The sequence below is a fragment of the Gorilla gorilla genome, chromosome 1 (genome assembly GCF_029281585.2).
Source record: "Gorilla gorilla gorilla isolate KB3781 chromosome 1, NHGRI_mGorGor1-v2.1_pri, whole genome shotgun sequence".
NCBI lineage: Eukaryota > Metazoa > Chordata > Mammalia > Primates > Hominidae > Gorilla > Gorilla gorilla.
In genome coordinates, this window is record NC_073224.2 from 77,924,851 (window position 1) to 77,949,477 (window position 24,627).

The 24,627-nt window shown below is 34.3% G+C and overlaps 2 protein-coding genes across 10 annotated transcripts in view; one reads left to right on the top strand and one right to left on the bottom strand.

The window, feature by feature from the left end:
• Window positions 1-24,627, bottom strand: part of RALGPS2 (Ral GEF with PH domain and SH3 binding motif 2) — a 185,788-nt gene that overhangs the window by 45,956 nt on the left and 115,205 nt on the right. The window lies entirely within an intron of this gene.
• On the top strand, window positions 1,696-23,576 carry ANGPTL1 (angiopoietin like 1). 2 transcript variants are annotated; one of them, XM_004027964.5, is made up of 6 exons: window positions 1,992-2,555; window positions 4,074-4,183; window positions 7,499-8,347; window positions 19,489-19,682; window positions 20,327-20,597; window positions 21,970-23,576. In XM_004027964.5, exons 3-6 carry the CDS (start codon window positions 7,525-7,527, stop codon window positions 22,155-22,157), a joined length of 1,476 nt encoding a protein of 491 aa, XP_004028013.1. In that variant the 5' UTR covers window positions 1,992-2,555; window positions 4,074-4,183; window positions 7,499-7,524; the 3' UTR covers window positions 22,158-23,576. The 2 variants fall into 2 exon arrangements, with proteins under 2 accessions (XP_004028014.1, XP_004028013.1); XM_004027965.5 differs by lacking the exon at window positions 4,074-4,183 and having other exon boundaries at window positions 1,696-2,555.

Consider the following 24,627-nt stretch of genomic DNA (forward strand, 5'->3'; position numbering starts at 1 on the left):
TTTCTAATTTCTTAATGTATTGTGGACACTAATTTGTCAGTTAAATTTTATCTAGTCACCCTTCAACACACTAAATAATCTGAAATCTGTATGTATCACTTATTTTGGAAATGGCATTAATAACTTTCTCATTCTAAGTCTTAAAACATCTCTCTTGGTCTCCCCTCCCTATGTAATTTCTCTGCAGTATTGTAACCATTCTCGTCTAGTTCTCAGGTTTTCCCTACCTTGAACTTTCGTATCTTCCCCCTAAGCCCCCACCATTCTTCTTTTTCCTCATGTTTCTTGGAAGCTGGTTTCCTGGAAATTGGTATCATGGTCTGTCATTAATCTTCCTTTACATTCTACATGTACTTTCTCTAGTATCTTAGTTCCATAGCTTTAGCTACTACCTAATTGCTGGTGACTTTCAAATCTCTCCATATAACTGAGCTCCTGACTTTCATTTTCAATTTAACATATCTAACCACAATCTGTCCCTAAATACCTGTCATTCCAATTTCCTACCCTGGCTAGTGATATTACTAAGTGCTCAAGTTAGAAAGCTCCAAACTGCTGAAATTTAAAAGCTCAGAAAGAATTTACTATCTCTTATTTTTCCCAGATTTAAGCCATTAGTGACTACAACATAATTACTGAATGCTCAAGAAACGATACATAATACAAATCAGAGGCCAGAAGCTGGCAGCACATCTGTCCCAATGTTTTTTAAAATCAGGAAGTATTACAGGAAAAATCTAAATGGCTCTTTTTTCCTGAATAATGGGAAGATCTGGCAACACTGTCTCATAATCCTTCATGGCCACAAGCACAGCTGAGAAGGTGCAGGCAGATCCCTTTAAATTAACCAAAAGGATGCCAACTTGCCATAAACTTCATTTCCCTCCAGTATCTTACTACTGATTTACTTCACTGATTTATATTACCTGCTCCATTCTTCTTGTGAGCATTTGCCTTTCTAGGCCCTTGTGTTTGCAACCTCTGGTATACCTATATATGGCATAGGAATTCAAAGAAACGATTCTGTGAAAGAGGTAGAAAATAAGCTCAGACTTTAAATAAAGGATGTGGATCAACAGTGTGGCCTAACAGAAAGAGAAACACAGCACAAGCTATAGCAATAAGGAAGGGAAAGCACAGGTATGTAGAGAAAGCCCAAAAGTTTTATCTAGAAGCAGCTTACAGCAACTAGGTAATCAATGACAGAGAGTGTGGCATAATGCTTTGGCATTAGATTCAAATCCCAGTTCCACTACTTAGTACTTAAGTGCTAAGCTAAGTTACTTAAGCCTAAGTTTGTGTTTCTTCAGCTATTGAATTACTTAACATTTCTTCAATTAATGAAATACAATAGTATAGTTGTACTCAACACTTATTCATTTCTTCCACCACCCTATTTCATAGCAGAAGAACCTTGCCAGAGGCAGGTAAAGTGATTTGTCTAAGTTCACATAGCTAGCGGAGAGTCAGAGCTTCCTTGTTTTTCACTCAGTTCAGGGTTATGTTTGTTTTTAAACCACACCACATCAATTAATAACAAGAATGACCTTTTACAGAGAGGAGAGGTCATTTTGTAGAATAGGAGGATATGACATCATGTAACACCAGAATGTAATATTTAGAAGTCTTAAGCATCTGAAAGAATTTCACTTATGTTTGGTAATTATATATAAAGGCTGTTTTATCTTAAGACACATTACACAGTAAGACATAACATACTACAACAACATCAAGTTTCTTGTAAGTTTAAAACCTTCATTAGCAACTTAATAAGTAAAATGTTTACAAATTCTTCTAGGCTATAAAGAGTATTACATTATTTAGATGGCTGCCTCCTGACAAAGTCTAGCTCTTGTTCTTTGTTAACAAAAACCAAACTCATCAGCCTGCAACTACTTCTAAGTGAAGTGGAGCACTATTTTTTTTTTCAGTATTCAACTTAAAAGATCTCTGGCCAGCAGACTAAAATGTTTGTTTTATAATTGCCCGCTGAACTATGATAGTTTGTTTCCAGATGGTGCCCTTCCTTCAACCTGCACACAATCTCTCCTTGTTCGAAACTATTCAACCTCCTGCTGATCCCACCCCCCTATTTAAGGCTACAAAGAGGAAATCCTAAGGAGGAGATTCCCGCCCCCAGTCTCCAGCAATTTTTGGTGATGTAATATGTGGGCTGAACTTGAGTCTACTGAGAAAGAGGGAATCACTATTCAGGGGTACTGTATATACAATCTGGGTCAGCTGCAGCTGGTTACTGCATTTCTCCATGTGGCAGACAGAGCAAAGCCACAATGCTTTCTCTGCTGGATTAAAGACGGCCCACAGACCAGAACTTCCACTATACTACTTAAAATTACATAGGTGGCTTGTCAAATTCAATTGATTAGTATTGTAAAAGGAAAAAGAAGTTCCTTCTTACAGCTTGGATTCAACGGTCCAAAACAAAAATGCAGCTGCCATTAAAGTCACAGATGAACAAACTTCTACACTGATTTTTAAAATCAAGAATAAGGGCAGCAAGTTTCTGGATTCACTGAATCAACAGATACAAAAAGGTATTTAATATTTCTTTTATTTAAAAATATTATGTATAGCAAATGCATAACTATTTTATATTTGTAGTAGAAATTTCAGAATCTTTTACTAAACAAAGACCTTTGGAATATACTACAGTTTATCTCATCTGAAAAAGGTTTTATCTTGCAACTTGACATAAAAACATTAAGTACTGTGCAATGGTTAATGCATTATTTGAGGTTCAATTTAATGATGTTTAGTGTATATGATTACAGACTGATACATGCATGCCATGCTGGGTTTCTGAAAACAAGTGCTTTAGTGACAGTAGAAAGAAATTTTAACAAGTAACAGATTAAATGTATAAGGCTTACAGCACAATGATTAAAAACAAAGGAATACAAACTAAATAGTCGTGAACACAATTAGTTTCTCTTCCTGCAGCCACAGTGTGGGTGCTGAAGATATACATAAACTGTTGGATTTCTCAGAGTGTAGTCATAAAACAAAGCTAAGATATAAAAATAGTTGAAAGTCTTTGCAACAAAATCTCAATTACAGTATAACCAAATATTAGGCAGAAATTCTTGTACAGATGTAAGATTAATCTATGGCATTTCTTGTTCCAACTCAAAATTTTAAATAGCTTTCCAGGCTTACATGTAATAGTAATTTAATTTGGATGACAGAAATTAAACTTGCTACAAATGGAATCACTTGGAAAAGCTAAGTTATTGATATACACACAAAAGCATTATGTAAGTGGTATTAACAATAGAAAATAAGAACCCAGAAGATGTAATTAAATTCATGACTAAAAGGCCAAAAATATGTAATATTTTAGGTAGAAATAATTTTGTTAAGCACACATAAGAGGTTTCCTTCAATATTCTATCTGGGAGCTTTTTTTACATGCATTATAAAAACTATTAAAGATAAAATTACTTGTTACCAATAGTATGCCTTAAACCAAAGACACTTAAGTTTGTTAGATTCGGGGCTCCTTTAGCCTTGTAAAAATTAAAGATATTAATGGTTAAGAATCTTGAACAAGCAAATAATGGTAAAGCTAAAATTTTTTCCAACTTTGCTTTCGTGTCCTTTCCTTAAAGATCTAAAACTGTAAATGCTGGCAGGATTTCTGTTAAACACATATTTTACAAGAAATTCTAACAAAATTTCCAAGCAACAGTGGATCTGAAATACTGTCATCTCTCTTTTTTGTTGTTGCATGCTATGGAAAGTGCAGGACTTCATTAAGACTCAGTTCTTACTGACGCTGTCTTAGGCAGGCATTTAATCTGAACCCCAAATTACACAGACAACTATTTATCCTTTTCTTAAATATATCCAGGGGATTAGATTGTTCTCAAGTCTCTTCCCAGAACATATTTCACAATCTAGAAATTCTTTATCTAACATATCCTGAATGCTTCATAAATTTAACTTCATTGCCTCATGCTGTTTTCAGTGCATGACCCAGCCAGTTAAATGCCTCTGTGAGTTTACCATCTGAAAGGAGGCAAATCTTGACTTTCGTTTCTTCTCTCTACTAGCTGGCAATATAGCAACTATGAAGAGAAAAGCTACTAATAAAATTAACCCAACGCATAGAAGACTTTTTTTTCTCTTCTAAAAACAACTAAGTAAAGACTTAAATTTAAACGTAAGTATTCTATAACTAATTATAACATTCTCTTGGGGCCTAGGAAAATTTTAACATATACAGAAAGTTTTATGAGGTAACACAGATTTATGGATCTTTTGCTTCAAAACTGAACATATGTGAGAAAATATTAAATAAGAGAATGTTTTTAGAAAACATAACAGTAAATGTATTTTTAAAACCAGTTCTTTACTCCTGACGTAGCTAGTCTACTACTTAAGAAATGTGGCTCCTTGCCCTGCTTTAAGTGACAGTGAAGCCAATACTTTTGTATTTATTAAAAAAAATTATATTTATTTAAAAACTAAACTTTTAGTTGTCTCCTTTAAATGCTAATTTAGACCACTTTCTCTTATGGTAAACAGTGATTTATCTTATGATTTAATCTTATAGGAACCACAATGAGCCAAGGCAGAATACATACAAGGAAGCTGTTTTTATTTTAATTTAGATTAGCATTTTGGTGTTTTTTGTTCTTCAATGACAACACTGATGCAAAGTCCTAACAGCAGTCTTGGATGATGTGCTTTTAGCTGTTCTATAAAAATCTGTGTCTGGTATTAATATAAGCTGTTCAATCAGAATATTGCTCATAAAATTCTATTTGTTTTAGAGTTTTATATTACTTCCTGCATTTTCCTTGTTTTGGTAGTTTATTTCATAGTAAATATTATTTAAGTAAAATAATTTTATGATCTCAGTTTCCATTCTAGTATTAAAATGAATGGACTTTAGCAGTGGTAAGTTAAATTAAATATATAGGAAAAATGATATGCATGTGCCCAGGAGGATAACGGCTTTTATTTTCTTGTCGCTAGTTTTTAAAATAACCCATATCTAAATTCCACGAATCTGGAGATATAATAAATGTTTTATCGGTTTTTGGTACAGGTAACTCCTATAGAGTAAAAGTCTATTTTAAAAAATAAAATAGATGACTGTTTCTGTCTAAATTTTCTATATATGTCAGAAAGCAAGGTATGAAAACATAAAAAGCTAAAAAAAAAATACCCATGTGTGCTTTGGCTATCAGTCAGCAAAAGAAGGCCTCGATAGAAATACAGATTGTTATGTCCTCCCTATCTTTTGTTTTCATTCCCTCTCTTGTTAGTAAAATAATAATAATTCGCCATACTCCATCTATATTTGCCTTATTTTCATTATCTACCCATTTTGAAGACACTATTCAATTGAAAAATACCAAAAAAGGAACATGGTTTTAGAAAGTGAAAGTAGCAGTAGTCTTCATGATGACAGCATAAGAGTCTATATTTCATTGACATGACCTTTGTTTTCGGGAGGGGTCCATAATCATAGGTTAGATATATAACTATCAGCTGACAGAATACATATGGAAGGAAAGAAATTGCCGCAGAAGAGTCTGAGATGTAAAAAAATGATTTGGCAGAACATGGACACAAATTCTACCAAAAATTATCCATAAATACTTTTGCATAATTAAGTAACCGGTCAATGAAAAGGGATATAAACCAGGAAAAGGCAGTGAAAAACAAGAAACATAAACTTAAGACTCCTCTGTGGTTATGACATGACTAGGGTAAAAATCATAGGTCTAGAAAAGTTAGGAGTAGAAGGTTTGAATCCCATTTGAGTGATTTAGCTTCTCAAGGATTTTCCTCCTTTATAAAATGATACAGCATTACTTCAGTGTTATAAATGCAAATAGTTAACATGTGTTAAGCTACATAAATACAAGGGATTGAAAACATGAACTCTGAAGTCTTCAGCCTGGATTCAAATTCTCGCTCCATCACTATGAACCTGTGTGACTCTTGATAATAAGGTACTTAACTTTTGGATGTCAAGTTTTCCATCTGAAAGTGGGGATCATAATAATCTACTTCATAGGGTTGTGGTGATAAGTAAAACATGAAAATGGCTTAAAACAGTGCCTAAGACTGAACAAGCACTCAATAAATATTAATTACTGTTATTGTGTTGTTATTAACAACAGGCATAAACAACTTAGGAGCTGGTTTCTTAAATCAAGAAACAGGTACTTATGTGGAAATTTGGACAGAAAAGCTCTGTCTTAGGGTATCCACTGCCATCCTTCAAAAATGGCAGATAGGTATGAAGTTCGCAAGAGTGAAAAGGTGGCCTGTAATAGACCAGCTCGTTAGTAGATCTGACAGAGTGAACATACCTTACCCATTCTACTTCTGCTACTCTTGTGGGAGGTAACTAGAGAGAAAGGAAAAAGTCTTGGCTCTTGAAACTGTTTCCTCAGAAGAATTTGTACCATAAAGAAGTATTTCTCATCTGCTACAGCAAAAACGAAACATTCTAAGCACATATTTTAGTATAGGTGCTGCTTCTATAAATACTGACTATGGGTCAGAGAACCCGATGTAGACCTGGTTCTCATCTTTGTGTGGCCTTAGCCTTCAACATGCACAGAGTACAAAGAGGTTCTTGAATGACAGGGTCTCTAAGGCATTTCCAACTCTGACATTCATATTCAATTACAGATACGTTTCTTTCCTTGGTAACGGTTGTAGAAAATTACTAACATTTTACTAAAATACAGTTCAGTAGGACTTCTGTTAGAAGAACAAACCTGCTGAATTATCTATAAGCTTAGAGTACATATAATTACAGTTCAGGAAATATAATTACCCACAATGACTGTGAGCATTCTATCATTCTAAAACCTGTCACTAATCCCAAAAGGAGATGCTATAAAAATAAAAAGCATGTGATGCTAAAACTATCTGGGTTTAGATTTCCCTAAAATCTTTAACTTTATTGAACATTTTAATGAAGATGACATAATTTATTACAGAGGATCAATTTAATTGGAATTGCATGGTATGAATCTAAAACATTGGCTAGTAAAGTCACCTGGTAATTTTAATACTAGTTAGGCAAGAATGTTTTAATTAATGCCTTACAAACACTGTGTACCATTTTCATAGTCTTAAGGTAGTGAGCTTTTTAAAGGTAAGAAAGCAATCTTATCAGGGTCTCAAAAGTCTCAACAGCACTAGCAGCGTATCTTTGCACAGAGTAGACACTGACCAAAATCTGCTCAATAAACTGGGGAACAAAAAGGATTACAATAAGGTGGTAGCTGGAAGAGTTATTCTCTGAAACCTAATCTTTAAACAAATGCCAAAGTATTACAACTTAATATTAAATTTAAGAAATTAATAAAGTTAATTCTAGCCTAATCTATTGACACCAATAACTATTCAGTTTTTCCCTCAGATAGTTTTTAATATTACTGACTTTAACATAGATTAATATGAATTCTTTTTGCTTTTTCCCCTTCACTGATTTGTTTTTCAAAAGACATCATTTTACAACCTCATTTCAAAATGAAGGCTTTTACCTGGACCCTAGGTGTGCTATTCTTCCTACTAGTGGACGCTGGACATTGCAGAGGTGGACAATTCAAAATTAAAAAAATAAACCAGAGAAGATACCCTCGTGCCACAGATGGTAAAGAGGAAGCAAAGAAATGTGCATACACATTCCTGGTACCTGAACAAAGAATAACAGGGCCAATCTGTGTCAACACCAAGGGGCAAGATGCAAGTACCATTAAAGACATGATCACCAGGATGGACCTTGAAAACCTGAAGGATGTGCTCTCCAGGCAGAAGCGGGAGATAGATGTTCTGCAACTGGTGGTGGATGTAGATGGAAACATTGTGAATGAGGTAAAGCTGCTGAGAAAGGAAAGCCGTAACATGAACTCTCGTGTTACTCAACTCTACATGCAACTATTACATGAGATTATCCGTAAGAGGGATAATTCACTTGAACTTTCCCAACTGGAAAACAAAATCCTCAATGTCACCACAGAAATGTTGAAGATGGCAACAAGATACAGGGAACTAGAGGTGAAATACGCTTCCTTGACTGATCTTGTCAATAACCAATCTGTGATGATCACTTTGTTGGAAGAACAGTGCTTAAGGATATTTTCCCGACAAGACACCCATGTGTCTCCCCCACTTGTCCAGGTGGTGCCACAACATATTCCTAACAGCCATCAGTATACTCCTGGTCTGCTGGGAGGTAACGAGATTCAGAGGGATCCAGGTTATCCCAGAGATTTAATGCCACCACCTGATCTGGCAACTTCTCCCACCAAAAGCCCTTTCAAGATACCACCGGTAACTTTCATCAATGAAGGTGAGTTACCTCTTACTGTAAAAAGTGGGAGTATGAGGTTTATATTTTTATGCTTTATGAAACAATGCTCATAATAAATGCTTATTCTTCGTTTTGCGATGTTATATATGTACATTAAAATTTCTATTGTTTTTTATTAATATCAAGAATTGAACTTAAATACATCTCCTCTTCCAGCTCTGAAGTTCCAGGAGTTTATAAAAACTTAACGTATTCTGTGAAAAAAACCAGTCTTCCATCCAAATTCTTATAATCGAGGGGCTACTATTCTTGAGATAGGAATAAGTACATGCTCCACTCCGAACCACTCCTGCGCACCATAACCATCCTATCAGCTTCTAGCTAGGTCGTCGCTGCTACCCGACAATTCTTTTATTTACTTCCTGCTGCTTGTACATCATCTTCTTCAAAAGAAACATGTAAAATTTTGCTTTCACTCTCTTCAAGCTGTAATTACACCTCATTATCTCCACTCTCAGCAGATGACTCAACTACTACTATACTGAGTAAGTCTAATCAGGTCCTGGGTTTTGTTCTTTCTTATCTTGAAAGCATCTGTACAAAAGCCATGCCTTCTTGCCCTCAGCCTCAAGAAAAGGTATCCCTCCTATTTTCCAAGGCTAAACAATTAGTACTGTGTATCCTAAGAAATATAAATGTTCATTATTATAAAAAAAACTATTGCATTGATCATGCATGATTCCAAACTCTACTTTTAAATTTCATTTCTTTCTCTCTTCATGCATTCAATGTCAGTCACTGATCTAGGTGTCCAGAAAACAAAGATGAATAATTCATCTTTGTTTCAGTTTACTAAACCCACTGCTAACTTTCTGAATTCAGTATTTTATGTTTATTTTACACTTGCATCCATTTTCTCACAACTCATTCCCCAGAATCCTTTACAAGCTGACTTGCTTCCTTAGAGTGGAAGGGAAAACCCAAATGCCCCCAAAGCAATGAGTAAATAAATTGCAGCTCATTCACTTATTGAAAAGGCAGGACATAAAACATATACTATGAAATAATTTTAAACAATAACAATAAAAACACAGACTAAAGACTAGAAAGAAATATATCATGAAGTGGTTTCATCTCTCTGTCAGTGAATACCACTTGGCTATTCACAGCCCTGCTTTCCTGGCCTTCTACATTTTAACATTCTTCCTTCACTTCCTATTTCTTTAGGTCCTTCACTGGCATCTTCTTTCTTATATGCCTTTAAGTCTTTCTTCAAGATATTCTACTTTAGAATATTTTGGCTTCAAGCATCACCATTGCTCAGATGATTCCTGAATGTAGCTCTCCCTCCTGATTTAACCAAAGCTAGATGTTTGCATTTGGATATTTCACCATTACCTCACATGCTACTGCTTTCTTTATTGAAACACCTTTCAGCTTATCTGTCAATTTAGCATATCTCAAGGCTTAACTCAAATAATACCTTTGATGTTATGACTTCCCAGATTCAAACAAACATACCTAGGTGGCTTTTTCCCCAAATCACTGACTATTTCTTAAACATGTTTTCTATATGATATTACACTGAAGTTATCTATTTATACGTCTGTCTCCTTGCTAGTCTGAATGCTTCTGGAAGACAGTTAACTGTCTTTTCACCATTTGATCTCAACATCTGTTTTGATTAATGTTGTCATCCATTTCCAAATGAGCTTGGCTCATCTTTGATACTTCCCCAGCTGCCCCATACACAGTCCACTGAATTTACTCATGTCTCCTTTTTGGTCTCTTGTGTGCGTGCCCCTCATTTCTATTCAGAGCCAGAACTCTCGTTTAGATTCAAATGATCCACAGCAGCAGCTAGAAGACAGAGACTCCATAGGCTACCAGCTGTGTGATCTTAGGGGAAAGAAAATTATCTGTGCCTCAGTTTCCTTACCTGTGAAATGGGAATAACAGTATTTACCGCATAAGATTTAACAATTGAAGAGTGCTTAGAACAGTGCCTGGCACTCAAATGTTAGTTCTTACTATGAACTGTATAATAGCTTGCCAACTGGTGTAACTCTGTTTTCTCTCTCCATCAAAATATATTTACATTGCCAGCAGATTCATCTTCTTAAACTACTCACATATCTGCTTCTGCAAACAGAAAAAGTCCAATTTGCTTAGTCTGGCTAAGAGTAATGTCCTCTTAAAGAATAAAGCCTACTTTCCTAGCGGACCTTCCACTAGTTTCCTTCACAAAAACCATCTGTTCCAATAAAATAAATTCACTCATTTTCCCCTAAATATTTTCATGCTTTCTGCCTACTCAAAGAATAAGGCTCAAGCCAAACCAACCAACCAACCAACCAAATAAATAAATAAATAAATAAATAAATAAATAAATAAATAAATAAAATGCAACTCCTCCTTGAGGCCCTTGTTGACGCCTACAGGTTTGAAGTGATTGTTCCTCTCCATGAATACCTCTACTCTCTGTAACATACATAAGACATTTTGTATAGTCCCTCTTAAATTATCAGTTATCTTTACATACACTCAGAATACATCTAACTAAGAGGCTTTCCAACTATATTATAAGCTCCTTCCTGGTAGATGGTTACAGTGTCTTATCTGCAGTTGCTAAATATGTGTTAGCTGATTTGGTGACATTTTTATAGAGCTTCTTAAAATTGTCATTCCAAAGACCCTCATGAAAGTAATTTGATACATTATATCATATTGGATTTGTTCATTTTATACTGTTCTAAGTTACAGTAGCAATAGGCCAGAGTATCATTAAATTAAGTAAATGATTATCATTATTAATATCCTCGCTGGGCATGGTGGCTCATGCCTGTAATCTCAACACTTTGGGAGGCTGAGGCAGACGGATCACTTAAGGTCAGGAGTTTGAGACCAGCCTGGCCAACATGGTGAAACCCCGTCTCTACTAAAAATACAAAAAAGTAATGGGCATGGTGGTGCATGCCTGTAATCCTAGCTATTCAGGAGGCTGAGGCAGGAGAGTCACTTGAACCTGGGGGGCGGAGGTTGCAGTGAGCCGAGATTGCACCACTGCACTCCAACCTGGGCAACAGAGTGAGACTCAAACAACAACAACAACAACAACAACAAACAAACAAACCTCAATCCCTTTGATTTCCAAAGGAAAATACGGTGTATAAAGTGACCCACTGGGTACAGAAATAAAAAACAGAAAAAAAAAATTGCTTTTGATATCCTTTAAAAATTTTGTTTTATGTAAGCTTTTATATAATTTATCAGTAGTTTGTACACATAAGTTATAAATAAACATAATTGAGCTGTGTGAATTTTTTTTAACTGATGAGGTATATAATTATGTAAGTATGAAGACAACTGCCATGGAGTATTCTATGTGATCCCTGAAGCTTGAGTGGATGGTATAATCAATTCTAGCAGAAATCACTATTCACATTTTTAAACACTGACAAACTTTTCTAAGAAAATGTTTATACAAAATGAAACCAATTCTATGTTTTATTATACACTTGGCATTAGTACAAAAAAAAAACCCACTAATGCTACAGAATTAAACCTCATATTAGGGATTTAGTATGTCAAAAGTCCTCTTAAACACATTTTGTTTTAATGAAAAAATGGTGTACCTATCCCCAGTGAAACTTTCTTTAACACAAAAATTAAGGGCAGATAACTTTTTCTGTTATTCATTATTTGTTTTATGTAAACATTAGCTTTTTACTTATTTTATTCTATAAATGTTGATCTCTTAAATTCAAAGGGATAATCTGTTACACCATAAGAATTACTACACTAATTAGTACATTAATGAACATATAAGGGAAAGAGCATGTAATTAAGAACACCTGGTTCCACCATTACCTTTGTTATGTGACCTTGGGTAAGTCATTGCCAGTTTGTGTTTTCTCATTTGTCCAATGAGAGTGCTGGACTGGATTATTCTAATATCCTTTTCAAATTCTAATATTCTGTGATTCTTACTAAATTAAATTACTACAAGCAACAACACATAGGCTGGCTATTTTCTTTACACAATGTGCTCAATTATTCACTTATGTTATTTTTACATCTGTCTGGAAAAAAATGTCTCAGGCTGTTTAGGTGCTTGCACAAAAAGGGTAAAGATGGATGGCTACTGGTGTACTTATGTATGCTCTGGCACCAAGAAATTCCTATTACTGTACTTTACATGGAGGTACGTGGTCATTCTAAAGTCTCTACATGCATAAGGTGAAAATATACAACAATGTATATTTTAAGAGGTGTTTAGCCAGTTACAAAAGATAAACACTGTATGAGACTCTACTTATATGAAGTATTTAGAGTGGTCAAATTCATAGACAGAAAGTAGAATTGTGGTTGCCAGATGTTAGGCGGAGGGTGAATGGGGAGTTGTTTAATGGTTAATAGTTACAGTTTTGCAAGATGAAGAGTTCTGGAGAAGGATGGTGGTGATGGCTGTACAGTATAAATGTTCTTAATGCCAATAAACTGTACATTTAAAAATGGTGAAGACAGTAATTATGCATATCACATTTTATAAAAGGTGTTATGACAATCTTTTATTTTCTTTAAAAATGGTTATAAGAAAAATCTACCTCAAAAAACCCATGAAGTTATAAAAAATAGTATTTACATAAAAAACATTTTTCAAACACATTACCTTCTTCTCTACCTTAAAAACAAAATGTTTGAGAATGTAATAATACACCTGACAAGTTGCAATCAATGAAATTCTTAACTATTAATGTTATTTGGTGCCTGCATTTTGGGTTAGTTTTTATTAAAAAAAAATTACTCTTTTACAAATAGCATATTTATAAAAACAAGTTTATTCCTTGTAGGAGAGCTGAGAGGAGAAAGTTCCTTCACCATGTGTAAAAGCATAGATCTGAGTATCAGTAAACTTGGATTCTGGCAAAGCTTTCTGGGGTCCAGTTGCCTCTTTTGTAAAATAAATTATTGTGATGATTAAATGAGGGGGTACAGGTAGAAGTGCTTTGTGTATGGGCCGAGACGGGCGGATCACGAGATCGGGAGATCGAGACCATCCTGGCTAACATGGCGAAACCCCGTCTCTACTAAAAATACAAAAAAATTAGCCAGGCGTGGTGGCGGGCGCCTGTAGTCCCAGCTACTTGGGCGGGGGGTTGGGCGCGGGGCTGGCGGGCAGAGGCAGGAGAATGGCATGAACCTGGGAGGCAGAGCTTGCAGTGAGCCGAGATCGCGACACTGCACTCCAGCCTGGCGACAGAGCGAGACTCCGTCTCAAAAAAAAAAAAAAAAAAAAGAAGTGCTTCGTGTATGATGTGGCATGGTTTGACCACCATTAATCATTGCATATTTTGTACACTTCCCTTTATGTGTCTTTCCTTGTCATATTAGGTATATGAGGACATAAATGGTAAGCTTAAAAAGTTAAAACTTCGTAGTGGCGGGCACCCGTAATCCCAGCTACTTGGGAGGCTGAGGCAGGAAAATTGCTTGAACTCGGGAGGCGGAGGTTGCAGTAAGCTGAGATCGTGACACTGCACTCCAGCCTGGCGACAGAGCGAGACTCCGTCTCAAAAAAAAAAAAAAAGTTAAACTTGGAAAGTAGTCATTAGAAACTAAAAATATGCTTTTCAGTGGTAGGCTTATTTTAAATCACCAAATATTTACATTTTTCAAATTATTTATAATGCTTCTTAATATACTTTTTAGGTATAATTGGTTTCAATGGAATACTTATACTAACATTTAATACAAAACAAAAAAACTAGTTAAGCCAAGGTGCTGTTGGAAAATGACTGTATTAGCCAGTAGTGAGAAAGTAATTGATAAATTCTTTAATAATTAAAAAAAAGTTTGGGTTGCTAAATACAGTTTAAACATACAGATTAATAAACTAAGTAATTCATATTATTACAGAAAGACCCTACTGTCACTTTAGAAAGTATTTGTCTCAAACTTCCCACTCCAGAAATGTTGAATATATTTAACTGAAAGTTAATGCACAACCCAACTGAAAAGTTTACCTCTCAAAAGATCCTACTTGGTAACCAATAATTTGAAAGCTCTGAATTGGTTTACTGTTTCTCTTGTCGTAAAAAGTATTCTCTTTGTAATCTGTAATTCTCTTTGTAAGAGCTCTTTTTACAGAAAAAGAACACATATGTTACAGATGGCTCCCAGTAAAGCTGCTATTCAAAGTGTGAAATCCTTTTTTCTTTTTTAACTCACTGTTCTATGCAAAATACGGGTTCTTAATAAATACATCTTGGGAAATAATGTGGCATGACTGGTCAACATTTTTCTTTCTATAAATCAGAGGTATTAATATGGTTTCATTAGCCCTATGTAAACTTTAATCCTCACATAAATGGAGGAACAGAGAGACTGGTTCTTCAAATTCAATGTACAGAATTCCAGTTGCCTGCTTTGAGAAGACTCTTGCAAAAAAAAGTTGATACTATGCTTAGTTTAAAAGAAAGGTAATTCCAGTTTATACCTTTTGAATCATCATGAACAAATTCCTGATTCACATATCAATTTATTTCTGAAAATATGCAAACCTGTAAATTAAATCTGGCTTCTCAAGAATAAAGCTTAAAATTTTCTATTTGTCATTAATTTCTTCCAAGCAATATTCTTTATGGTACAGAAAAAGCAGTGAAAACATTTAAGATAGGGACAATAGAGAATCTAATTTTAGGGCAGAAAGTAAATACGATTTTCAGGTAATAATGAGAAAATATTTCTGCTAGGATCAACAATATACACTGGACTAAGACAGGTTAATGGTATGTTTATAAAAATAAATACAAACAAATATTGAATTCTGATATTTAATATCTTTACTGAGGAGAAAAAAATAGCTTTAGGCACTGCTAAATTTTATCCATATGTTCTGGAAAAGAACTTCAACTACATTTCCCTAAGTCTAACAGATATCCAACTGTAAACACAAAGCCCACTGCAAAACATGGGTTGAAAATTAAAGCTGAAGATAATCTTAAATTTGCATAATTGAAGTCTTATCAAATCAAAGCTGGATTCAGAAAACCAGAACTCTCCATTTTGCTTTAAACATCTGAGTGTCTATTAAATAGCAAAAAATGAGTATAGCTCTATGGAACAAATGATACTTGACAAATATTCTGTCAACATTCAGAACACTGATGTTTCTAAATATTCTGCAGCAAAGCAAATAACCTAATAAAAGTCCAACCTTTGAATATATACTTAAATGTAAACTGTCAAAACTATACTCAAATGAATGCAGAGTAAGCATTTACAAAAATGATATTCATAGAATAAGCAATACAAAGATAACATTTACAGAATATGCAAATTTATAAAATGAGATATTTATATGTTGTAACAAAACTACTTTCATGTGTGCATTAACTATAATACTAACAGGTTTTAAAGTAAGAGCAATGCTCCTCAGATATCTCAGCTAGTTCTTAGACTTTGCTACCATGTGCGCTACATAACTCCATCAAAGTACCTGTCATATTATAGTGGAATTCTCTCTTTCTTGTGACTTCTCCCACCCCCCACTTGACTCTAAGGTTGTTTCTTTATCCCTTGAGCCTAAAACAGTCCTTAGCCTGTAGTAGATGCAGAAAAGACATTTCTTGAAAGAATAATGCAGAACTAAGGGAATTCTGGGAACCATGCCTACTAGGAATCACATAGTTTCATATCTACATATCTGAATTCCTAAGTGGGCTCAAACTGTGGATACATACTGAAAGATAAAGTCCTTGCCTATGAATACTGTAAGTATACAAATATACTACCTGCATTACACGCAATAATCTAAGTATGAACCTGGGAGTCATAATTCACTTTTCCTTCCATCTCACTCCCACATAAGAAATTAAAATTCTGTAAATTTCATCTTTTCTGAAATATAGGCTCTTTACCCTTCTTCCTACTTGACTACAATGCATGTTTCTATAATGTGAAGTAGCCCATATGTGACTAGTGAAAAGGAGAATAGTGGTAGCAAAACAGAGAGGTTATACTGGTTTACATGGGATTTTTTCCAAGCACATTAATGTTTTGTGCCACAGGTAACTGCAGCTGAATACAAATTATGTTAAGAGCTAAAATTAGCTACTATTTTTAATGCATGAATTTGCAGAACATGAGGTTTTTCAGTAATATTTATCTGCAGTAGAAATGACTGTACATTCATCTTTGATGAGCTATATTAAATTTATTAAATAAGCAGACATTAAATAAGCTGCTTTATTAAATAAGCTACAATTATGTGTTAAGATGAGGAATAAAGGAGAAATGAAATAACTAACAATTACCGATGATGACTACTTTGTTGGGTATAGTGTTAAGGGCTCTGAATACGTTCACTAAGTTGAGTCTATCTCAGAAGCACAAAGTTGGTTTAACATTCAAAATACAATCAATGTAAAGGCTGGGTGGAGTGGCTCATGCCTGCAATCCCAACACTTTGGGAGTCTGAAGTCCGACTTGAGACCTGGAGTTCACTTGAGACCTGGAGTTCAAGACCACCCTGGGCAATGTACCAAGACCTCATCTCTCAAAAAAAAAAAAAAAAAAAAAAAAAAAATTAGCCAGGCAGGGTGGCACTTGCCTGTAGTCCTAGCTGCTTGGGAGGCTGAGGTGGGAGGATCACTTGAGCCCAGGAGTTCGAGGCTGTGGTGAGCTATGACTACACCACTGCACTCCAGCCTGGGCAACAGGCTCCAAAAAAAACAAAACCCAAAGCCATATATATATATATATATATATCTGGAAAAGTACAGATAACACAGTTCTCAAAATGTCAACAATCCTATTCTCCTTATAGTATAGAAATTCTTATAAGGATAAAACTATTACCCTTATCGTATAGAACTTTACTTGACTAAACTCTCACATATTTCTAGTAAAATATAAAATTTGACAATCAGAATTTTTATACATTCTTTGTTCTAATATATATATTTTGTTCTTATATATATTACACTTTTCTGTTCTTATATTAGATATTATATATAAAATGTATATATATTCAATGTAATTCGTGTACTAACAACAAAAAGAAAAACCCTATCATCACCTCAATAGATAGATAAAAAGCCTTTGATTCCTGTGATGTGTCTAGTTAGAAAAGAAATTAAAAAAGAAAAAAGACTTTAAAAGCCTTTGAAAAAATCCAGAATCCATTCATGATAAAAACTCTCAGCAAACTTGGAACTGAAAGGACAATAATTTTAAAGTAGTGGTTGTAGCTATTTTCAATGTCTTAAAGGAAAATACGTTTATAACGAATGCAAAGATAGGGCATCTCAAAAGAGAAATAAAAACTATAAAAAATCAAATTGCAACTCTAGAACTAAAAAATACAATACCTAAAATAAATATAACGCAAGAAAGACACCATAAATAAGACTTTCCAGTTTCTCAAAGTTTTACTAGTCTGTACTACTTATGGACATTGCATTATAATTTTTAAAAATTTAAGAGAGAAAAATATCAATGAACTATAATAAACATTTGGACTAGAGAAACTGATGTCCTCTTGATTTTTGCGTGTAGTTTTTAATTTCCTTGTATTTAAAATGAGAAATTTAATCAACAAAAAATTATAGACAGTTTCCTAAGGGTTTAAACACTGATGACATGAAGTAAAAAAAACAAAAAGTCTCTGTCCTCACGGAACAATCTATAAGGAAGAGCTCATAGTCTCTAAGAATCCCTTCTATTGTTATAGTTGTGTAATTACCTAATGAGATTAATTCTATCCCAGTAAGACCCAAAAGGAATACTGTACATATCTGGCAAAGTATAGATAACACATTTCTCAAAATTTCAACAATCCTATTATCCTTATAGTACAGAAATTCTTGTAAGAACTTTACTTGACTAAACTCTCACATATTTCTAGTAAAACATAAAATTTGACAATCAGAATTTTTATACATTTTTTGTTCTAAGAGATCTTTAGGGTAATTCTTTTTTCTAAATCCATTAATATATTTTGCACGTTTATAAAAAAGGCTCGAAACACTGGAGAAGGATGAAACTGAAGAATATTCACCTGATCCAAAAATGTGGAAATCTCAAGTTCAAGAGTCAGACACCCTAAAAGTAATTTCACAAAATGTGTTGTCACTCGTAAAATTTGAAGAAATTATTAGTGGATTAAAAATGGAGAATACCTAAAATTATGAAATAACATGAGGGCAAATGCATGCAACACAGCAGTTCAGAGCAGGGACTCTGGGATTAGACAAGGATTTATGCCTAGGGTTTACCATCTTCTATGATACATGACATTAGTTAATCGTTCTATCTCTAGAACATCTATCAACTATCACCAGGTAACTGTAGGTTAAATGAGAAAATTACTATTAGTCATACAGATTGATACAACTCTTTAGATACTCATTTATGCTAACATTCCTGAAATGTATTCTCATGGGCTGTTAGTAAGTGTTGTTGGGGGAAATTTAAGATTCTATGAGTTTGGGCATCTGGTTTATTTCAGGGCTTTTCAGTCTTTAATATGTGAATGTACACTGAGAATTTCCAAAAGGGAAACATAATATTTTGCATTTCTAAAACTTATTTGACTGACCCCATTTGCAATGAGTATCTCAAGGTACTAGTATGTTCCACTGAAGTCAAATTTCCAAAACTGTAACTTGGGTATTATGCAGGACTATGAATAAGCTGATATCCTCTGATCCAGTAGATCGATCCCTCAGCATTTTTATAATATTAAAAAATGAATTCAATAAGAATGAAGACACTTTGTGCAGTGTTTTTATAATAGCAAAAATCCATAAAACCTCAATGTCCAATGATAGAGGGATAAAAATATATCAATGTCAAGGATTATTATGCAGCTAGAATGGAGACTATAGCTGCATGAAAATGTTAAGACAGAATCCAATTTTCTACATGTATTAGGATTATAACAATATAAAAAATACATATATGGAAAAGAAAAGAACAGATGAAAACGAAACAAATTAATGTTCCAGATAGAACTGGAGTCACCCTTTTATTTAGTTATATTTTATAATATTGTATATATGATAAACAATGGTAACTGTAAACAAAGACACAAAGGTAAGAATCTTGATTAAAAACTTTTAATATGTCTCTTCTCATATTAAGTTTGCTGATAATAAATGATATTTAAATTATAGGACCATTCAAAGACTGTCAGCAAGCAAAAGAAGCTGGGCATTCCGTCAGTGGGATTTATATGATTAAACCTCAAAACAGCAATGGACCAATGCAGTTATGGTGTGAAAACAGTTTGGATCCTGGGGGTTGGACTGTTATTCAGAAAAGAACAGATGGCTCTGTCAACTTCTTCAGAAATTGGGAAAATTATAAGGTAAATCAGTGATGCAGACCTAAGGGAAGTAAAACAAACCCATTCTTGCAATAATGCAAGAAACAAGATGCTATGCAATAAATAAGACACACAGTTAAAAATAACTATCCATATGTTTTTTCATTTTCTACATCTGTCAAAAAAATGATTCTCATCTCTGATTTTAAAGTCAAAATTAAATTGCAAAAAGGAAACAGAAGATATACTTTAAAATGATCCCTTTCAGTCTGGATGACTTATACTTACTACTTTACAAAGATTACTATTAGGAAAAAAATGTTGGGCTCTTTAGATGAATATGAGAGAGACCAGGAACCCTTTTTAAGGATCTGGGTAGTATACTAGCTAATATTTTTAGTAGCTATGGATAAATTTTATTCTCATTTGCATTGTCTTATTTGTAGGATTTGAAGCTAGCTATGCAAATGAATACTGACATATCAGAAGCAAAAAACAAACAAACAAACAAAAAGAGAATGACAATGTGTGGCTTATAAAACGCAAGTGACCAACTAAAATGGAAGCTCACATTACCACTTAAATGGCCAGTATCTTTATGCTATCGAATGTTTAACACTGCTCTATAAAAATGTTTACTATCTCTATACTTATTTATGCACTCATGTTTCTTCACTTATTAACAGAAAGGGTTTGGAAACACTGACGGAGAATACTGGCTTGGACTGGAAAATATCTATATGCTTAGCAATCAAGATAATTACAAGTTATTGATTGAATTAGAAGACTGGAGTGATAAAAAAGTCTATGCACAATACAGCAGCTTTCGTCTGGAACCTGAAAGTGAATTTTATAGACTGCGCCTGGGAACTTACCAGGGAAATGCAGGGGATTCTATGATGTGGCATAATGGTAAACAATTCACCACACTGGACAGAGATAAAGATATGTATGCAGGTAAATATGAAAAACTTTCATTCTTTGTAGAATCATCACCTTCTATGCATTAAATAGAATCTACTAATATATATGCTACTAAAGTCTTTTCAAAAAGGTCAGTTTTGGTCACTGTGGCAGGAAATACAACCAACCTACTGAAAGAAATAGCTTTTAGGATCTCTTCTATAAGGCAATCCCAAAGTGTGATCTATGTGAAAAACAAAGTTCTGGGAAAAAAACACAAAGCAAAACAGAAACACATTAATCTGGAAATAAAGTGCAAGTGCCTACAATTCATAACAAATACTAACTGAACACCTACCACGTGCCAGGCACTGTTGTAGGTGCTAGGGATATAACAGTGAACGAAGTCCCCGCCCTTTGGAGCTTACTCACTGGAGGAGAGACAAAACAATTTGTTAGGTGGGAATAAGTACTCTCAAAAATAAAACTGTGTAAGAAAATAGAAAGTGGTGGGCAGCAAGGCCTGGGATGGCAGCTATTTTATATGGGTTCGCCAGGAAAATCTACTGTGAGAAAGCAACATTTGAATAAAGAGTCGCAAGGAGTGAAGGATGCAAGCCATTTAGATACATGGTGTAAGAGCATTTCTTTGAGGGGGAAAACCAAGATGACTGTGACATGTGGCACAGGAATAACAAAAAAGCTTGATTCAGAGGGGAAACTAATATTTTCATTAGAAAGAAACAACTAGACCATCCACATAATTTCAAATTTAGTTTTCATACGCTTTTGACTTTTTAACCCAGGTTTCTTCTCGTCCTGATACAGAGATCCCCTCCTCCCCTCCACCCAACAATTCTCCCCCATCCCTGCCCCAAACTGGTTTTTCTCTCCAGCTGTATTTTGGCAAACAGCACACAGGTCTCTATTTTAACCAATTTCACACTGGTAAACGAGAAAAGAGGAGAGATAGACCATAACATATGTCTTATTTACAGAAACTCATTTGACTGCTGGTTTTATTTTACTTTGTATTATTTTTTGCTATTTTATTTTGACAATTCAATTTTCCTCAGACTTTTATCTTCTTCTGTATCTTTCCTTCCCAATTTCTCCCTCTGTAACTCTTTCACATATAAACACTGCTTGCATCTACTCTGCTAACTAGAAAATTAAATCCCCCTTTTTAAAAATGTACATTGTAAGCAAGCAAAGAGCAAGAGTTAAAAAAAGGCAATTCAAGTGATTTTTCAAGCAGTTGATGCAACAGCAATCAAATACGTGAAGGCATTTAAAACTGCTAAGATAAAGGTAACTGGCATTAGTAAGGGAAGTTCAAATTAAAGGTAGAATAAGTTTTTTATGATTGCAGAGTACCACACCTAGAAGAAACTTTTACATTTATATCTGTATTTTTTCCTCAAAGGAAACTGCGCCCACTTTCATAAAGGAGGCTGGTGGTACAATGCCTGTGCACATTCTAACCTAAATGGAGTATGGTACAGAGGAGGCCATTACAGAAGCAAGCACCAAGATGGAATTTTCTGGGCCGAATACAGAGGCGGGTCATACTCCCTAAGAGCAGTTCAGATGATGATCAAGCCTATTGACTGAAGAGAGATACTCACCAATTTAAATGACACAGAACTTTGTACTTTTCAGCTCTTAAAAATGTAAATGTTACATGTATATTACTTGGCACAATTTATTTACACATAAAGTTTTTAAAATGAATTTTACCGTAACTTTTTAAAAGGGAACCTATAAATGTAGTTTCATCTGTCGTCAATTACTGCAGAAAATTATGTGTATCCACATCCTAGTTATTTTAAAAATTATGCTGACTAAATACAAAGTTTGTTTTCTAAAATGTAAATATTTGCCACAATGTAAAACAAATCTTAGCTATATTTTAAATCATAAATAACATGTTCAAGATACTTAACAATTTATTTAAAATCTAAGATTGCTCTAACGTCTAGTGAAAAAAATATTTTTAAAATTTCAGCCAAATAATGCATTTTATTTATAAAAATACAGACAGAAAATTAGGGAGAAACCTCTAGTTTTGCCAATAGAAAATGCTTCTTCCATTGAATAAAAGTTATTTCAAATTGAATTTGTGCCTTTCACACGTAATGATTAAATCTGAATTCTTAATAATATATCCTATGCTGATTTTCCCAAAACATGACCCATAGTATTAAATACATATCATTTTTAAAAATAAAAAAACCCCAAAAATAATGCATGCATAATTTAAATGGTCAATTTATAAAGACAAATCTATGAATTTTTCAGTGTTATCTTCATATGATATGCTGAACACCAAAATCTCTAGAAATACATTTTATGTAGTTCTAAAATCCGCAAAATATTGGTATTACAAAAATGCAGAATATTTAGTGTGCTACAGATCTGAATTATAGTTCTAATTTATTATTACTTTTTTTCTAATTTACTGATCTTACTACTACAAAGAAAAAAAAACCCAACCAATCTGCAATTCAAATCAGAAAGTTTGGACAGCTTTACAAGTATTAGTGCATGCTCAGAACAGGTGGGACTAAAACAAACTCAAGGAACTGTTGGCTGTTTTCCCGATACTGAGAATTCAACAGCTCCAGAGCAGAAGCCACAGGGGCATAGCTTAGTCCAAACTGCTAATTTCATTTTACAGTGTATGTAACGCTTAATCTCACAGTGTCTTTAACTCATCTTTGCAATCAACAACTTTACTAGTGACTTTCTGGAACAATTTCCTTTCAGGAATATATATTCACTGCTTAGAGGTGACCTTCCCTTAATTTATTTGTGAAGTTAAAATTTTAAAGATAGCTCATGAAACTTTTGCTTAAGCAAAAAGAAAATCTCGAATTGAAATGTGTGAGGCAAACTATGCATGGGAATAGCTTAATGTGAAGATAATCATTTGGACAACTCAAATCCATCAACATGACCAATGTTTTTCATCTGCCACATCTCAAAATAAAACTTCTGGTGAAACAAATTAAACAAAATATCCAAACCTCATAGTGGTATTATTCTTTGTTTTACCTGTGGTCATCTTAAACTGGTTTTTCAGTCCCTCTCCACTTCCTTCAGAACCAAAGAATCTGTTATAAGATTCCTGGAAGGAACTGGGCATCTAACTGTTACACCAAATCTTAAGTGAATAAAACTTTACCAAGGCTTCTCAGTTATTGAAAGCAGTATATCATTTCATTTAAACACCCAAAACTTTATCAAAGACAAGCCTTACAGAATTTTCACAGAAGAATATCATTAAAACTAGAATGTGAAAGTCAACATACAACCTTGGAAAACTAGGCTGAATGCTAAACTGCCTTAGCCAATGGGCCCATTCTGCTCTCCTTCAGAGAGCTGATTTATTTTACTCTGAAGTTCCTAGACAGCATAATAAGTTGGGCAACTAAGTTTCTTGAGAGGAGAGAATAAGAAGTGGTATTATATGATAGTTAGTGTAGGTTCTGAAGTCAGAACTGCTTGGGTCTGTGGCCCAGCTCTACCACTTGCTAGCTGTGTTACCCTGAGCAATTTATAAACTCCTATCTCAGCTTTCTTATCTATAAAATGGGGTATAATAAGAATATCTAGCTCGTGGTTTTTGTGACGATCAAATAAATGAGTTAATACAGGTAAAACATTAAGAATAATGCTTGACATTTGTAAGTACTCAGATTTAAACTATCATATTATTACTACTCATCTACGTACTTTCTGCAATACAAATCATAGCACCTTGCATAGAGTAGGTGATCAACAAACGTGTTTTAAAAACAATATCCGGGCCAGGCGTGGTGGCTCACATCTGTAATCCCAAGACTTTGGGAGGCCGAGGCAGGTGGATCACTTGAGCTCGGGAGTTTGAGACCAGCCTGGCCGACATGGGGAAACCCCATCTCTACTGAAAACACAAAAATTAGCCAGATGTGGCACATGCCTGTAAACCCAGCTACTTGGGAGGCTGAGGCAGAAGAATTGCTTGCAGTGGGCCGAGATTATGCCACTGCACTCGAGCCTGGGGGACAGAGTTAGACTCTTTCTCAAAAAACAAAACAAT

Coding starts and splice junctions, on each gene's coding strand:
- ANGPTL1 (XM_004027965.5), top strand. CDS start 7,525: ATGAAGGCTTTTACCTGGACCCTAGGTGTGCTATTCTTCCTACTAGTG. Junction 8,348..19,488: donor GGTAACTTTCATCAATGAAG/GTGAGTTACCTC, acceptor TTTAAATTATAG/GACCATTCAAAGACTGTCAG. Junction 20,598..21,969: donor AGATAAAGATATGTATGCAG/GTAAATATGAAA, acceptor TTTTCCTCAAAG/GAAACTGCGCCCACTTTCAT.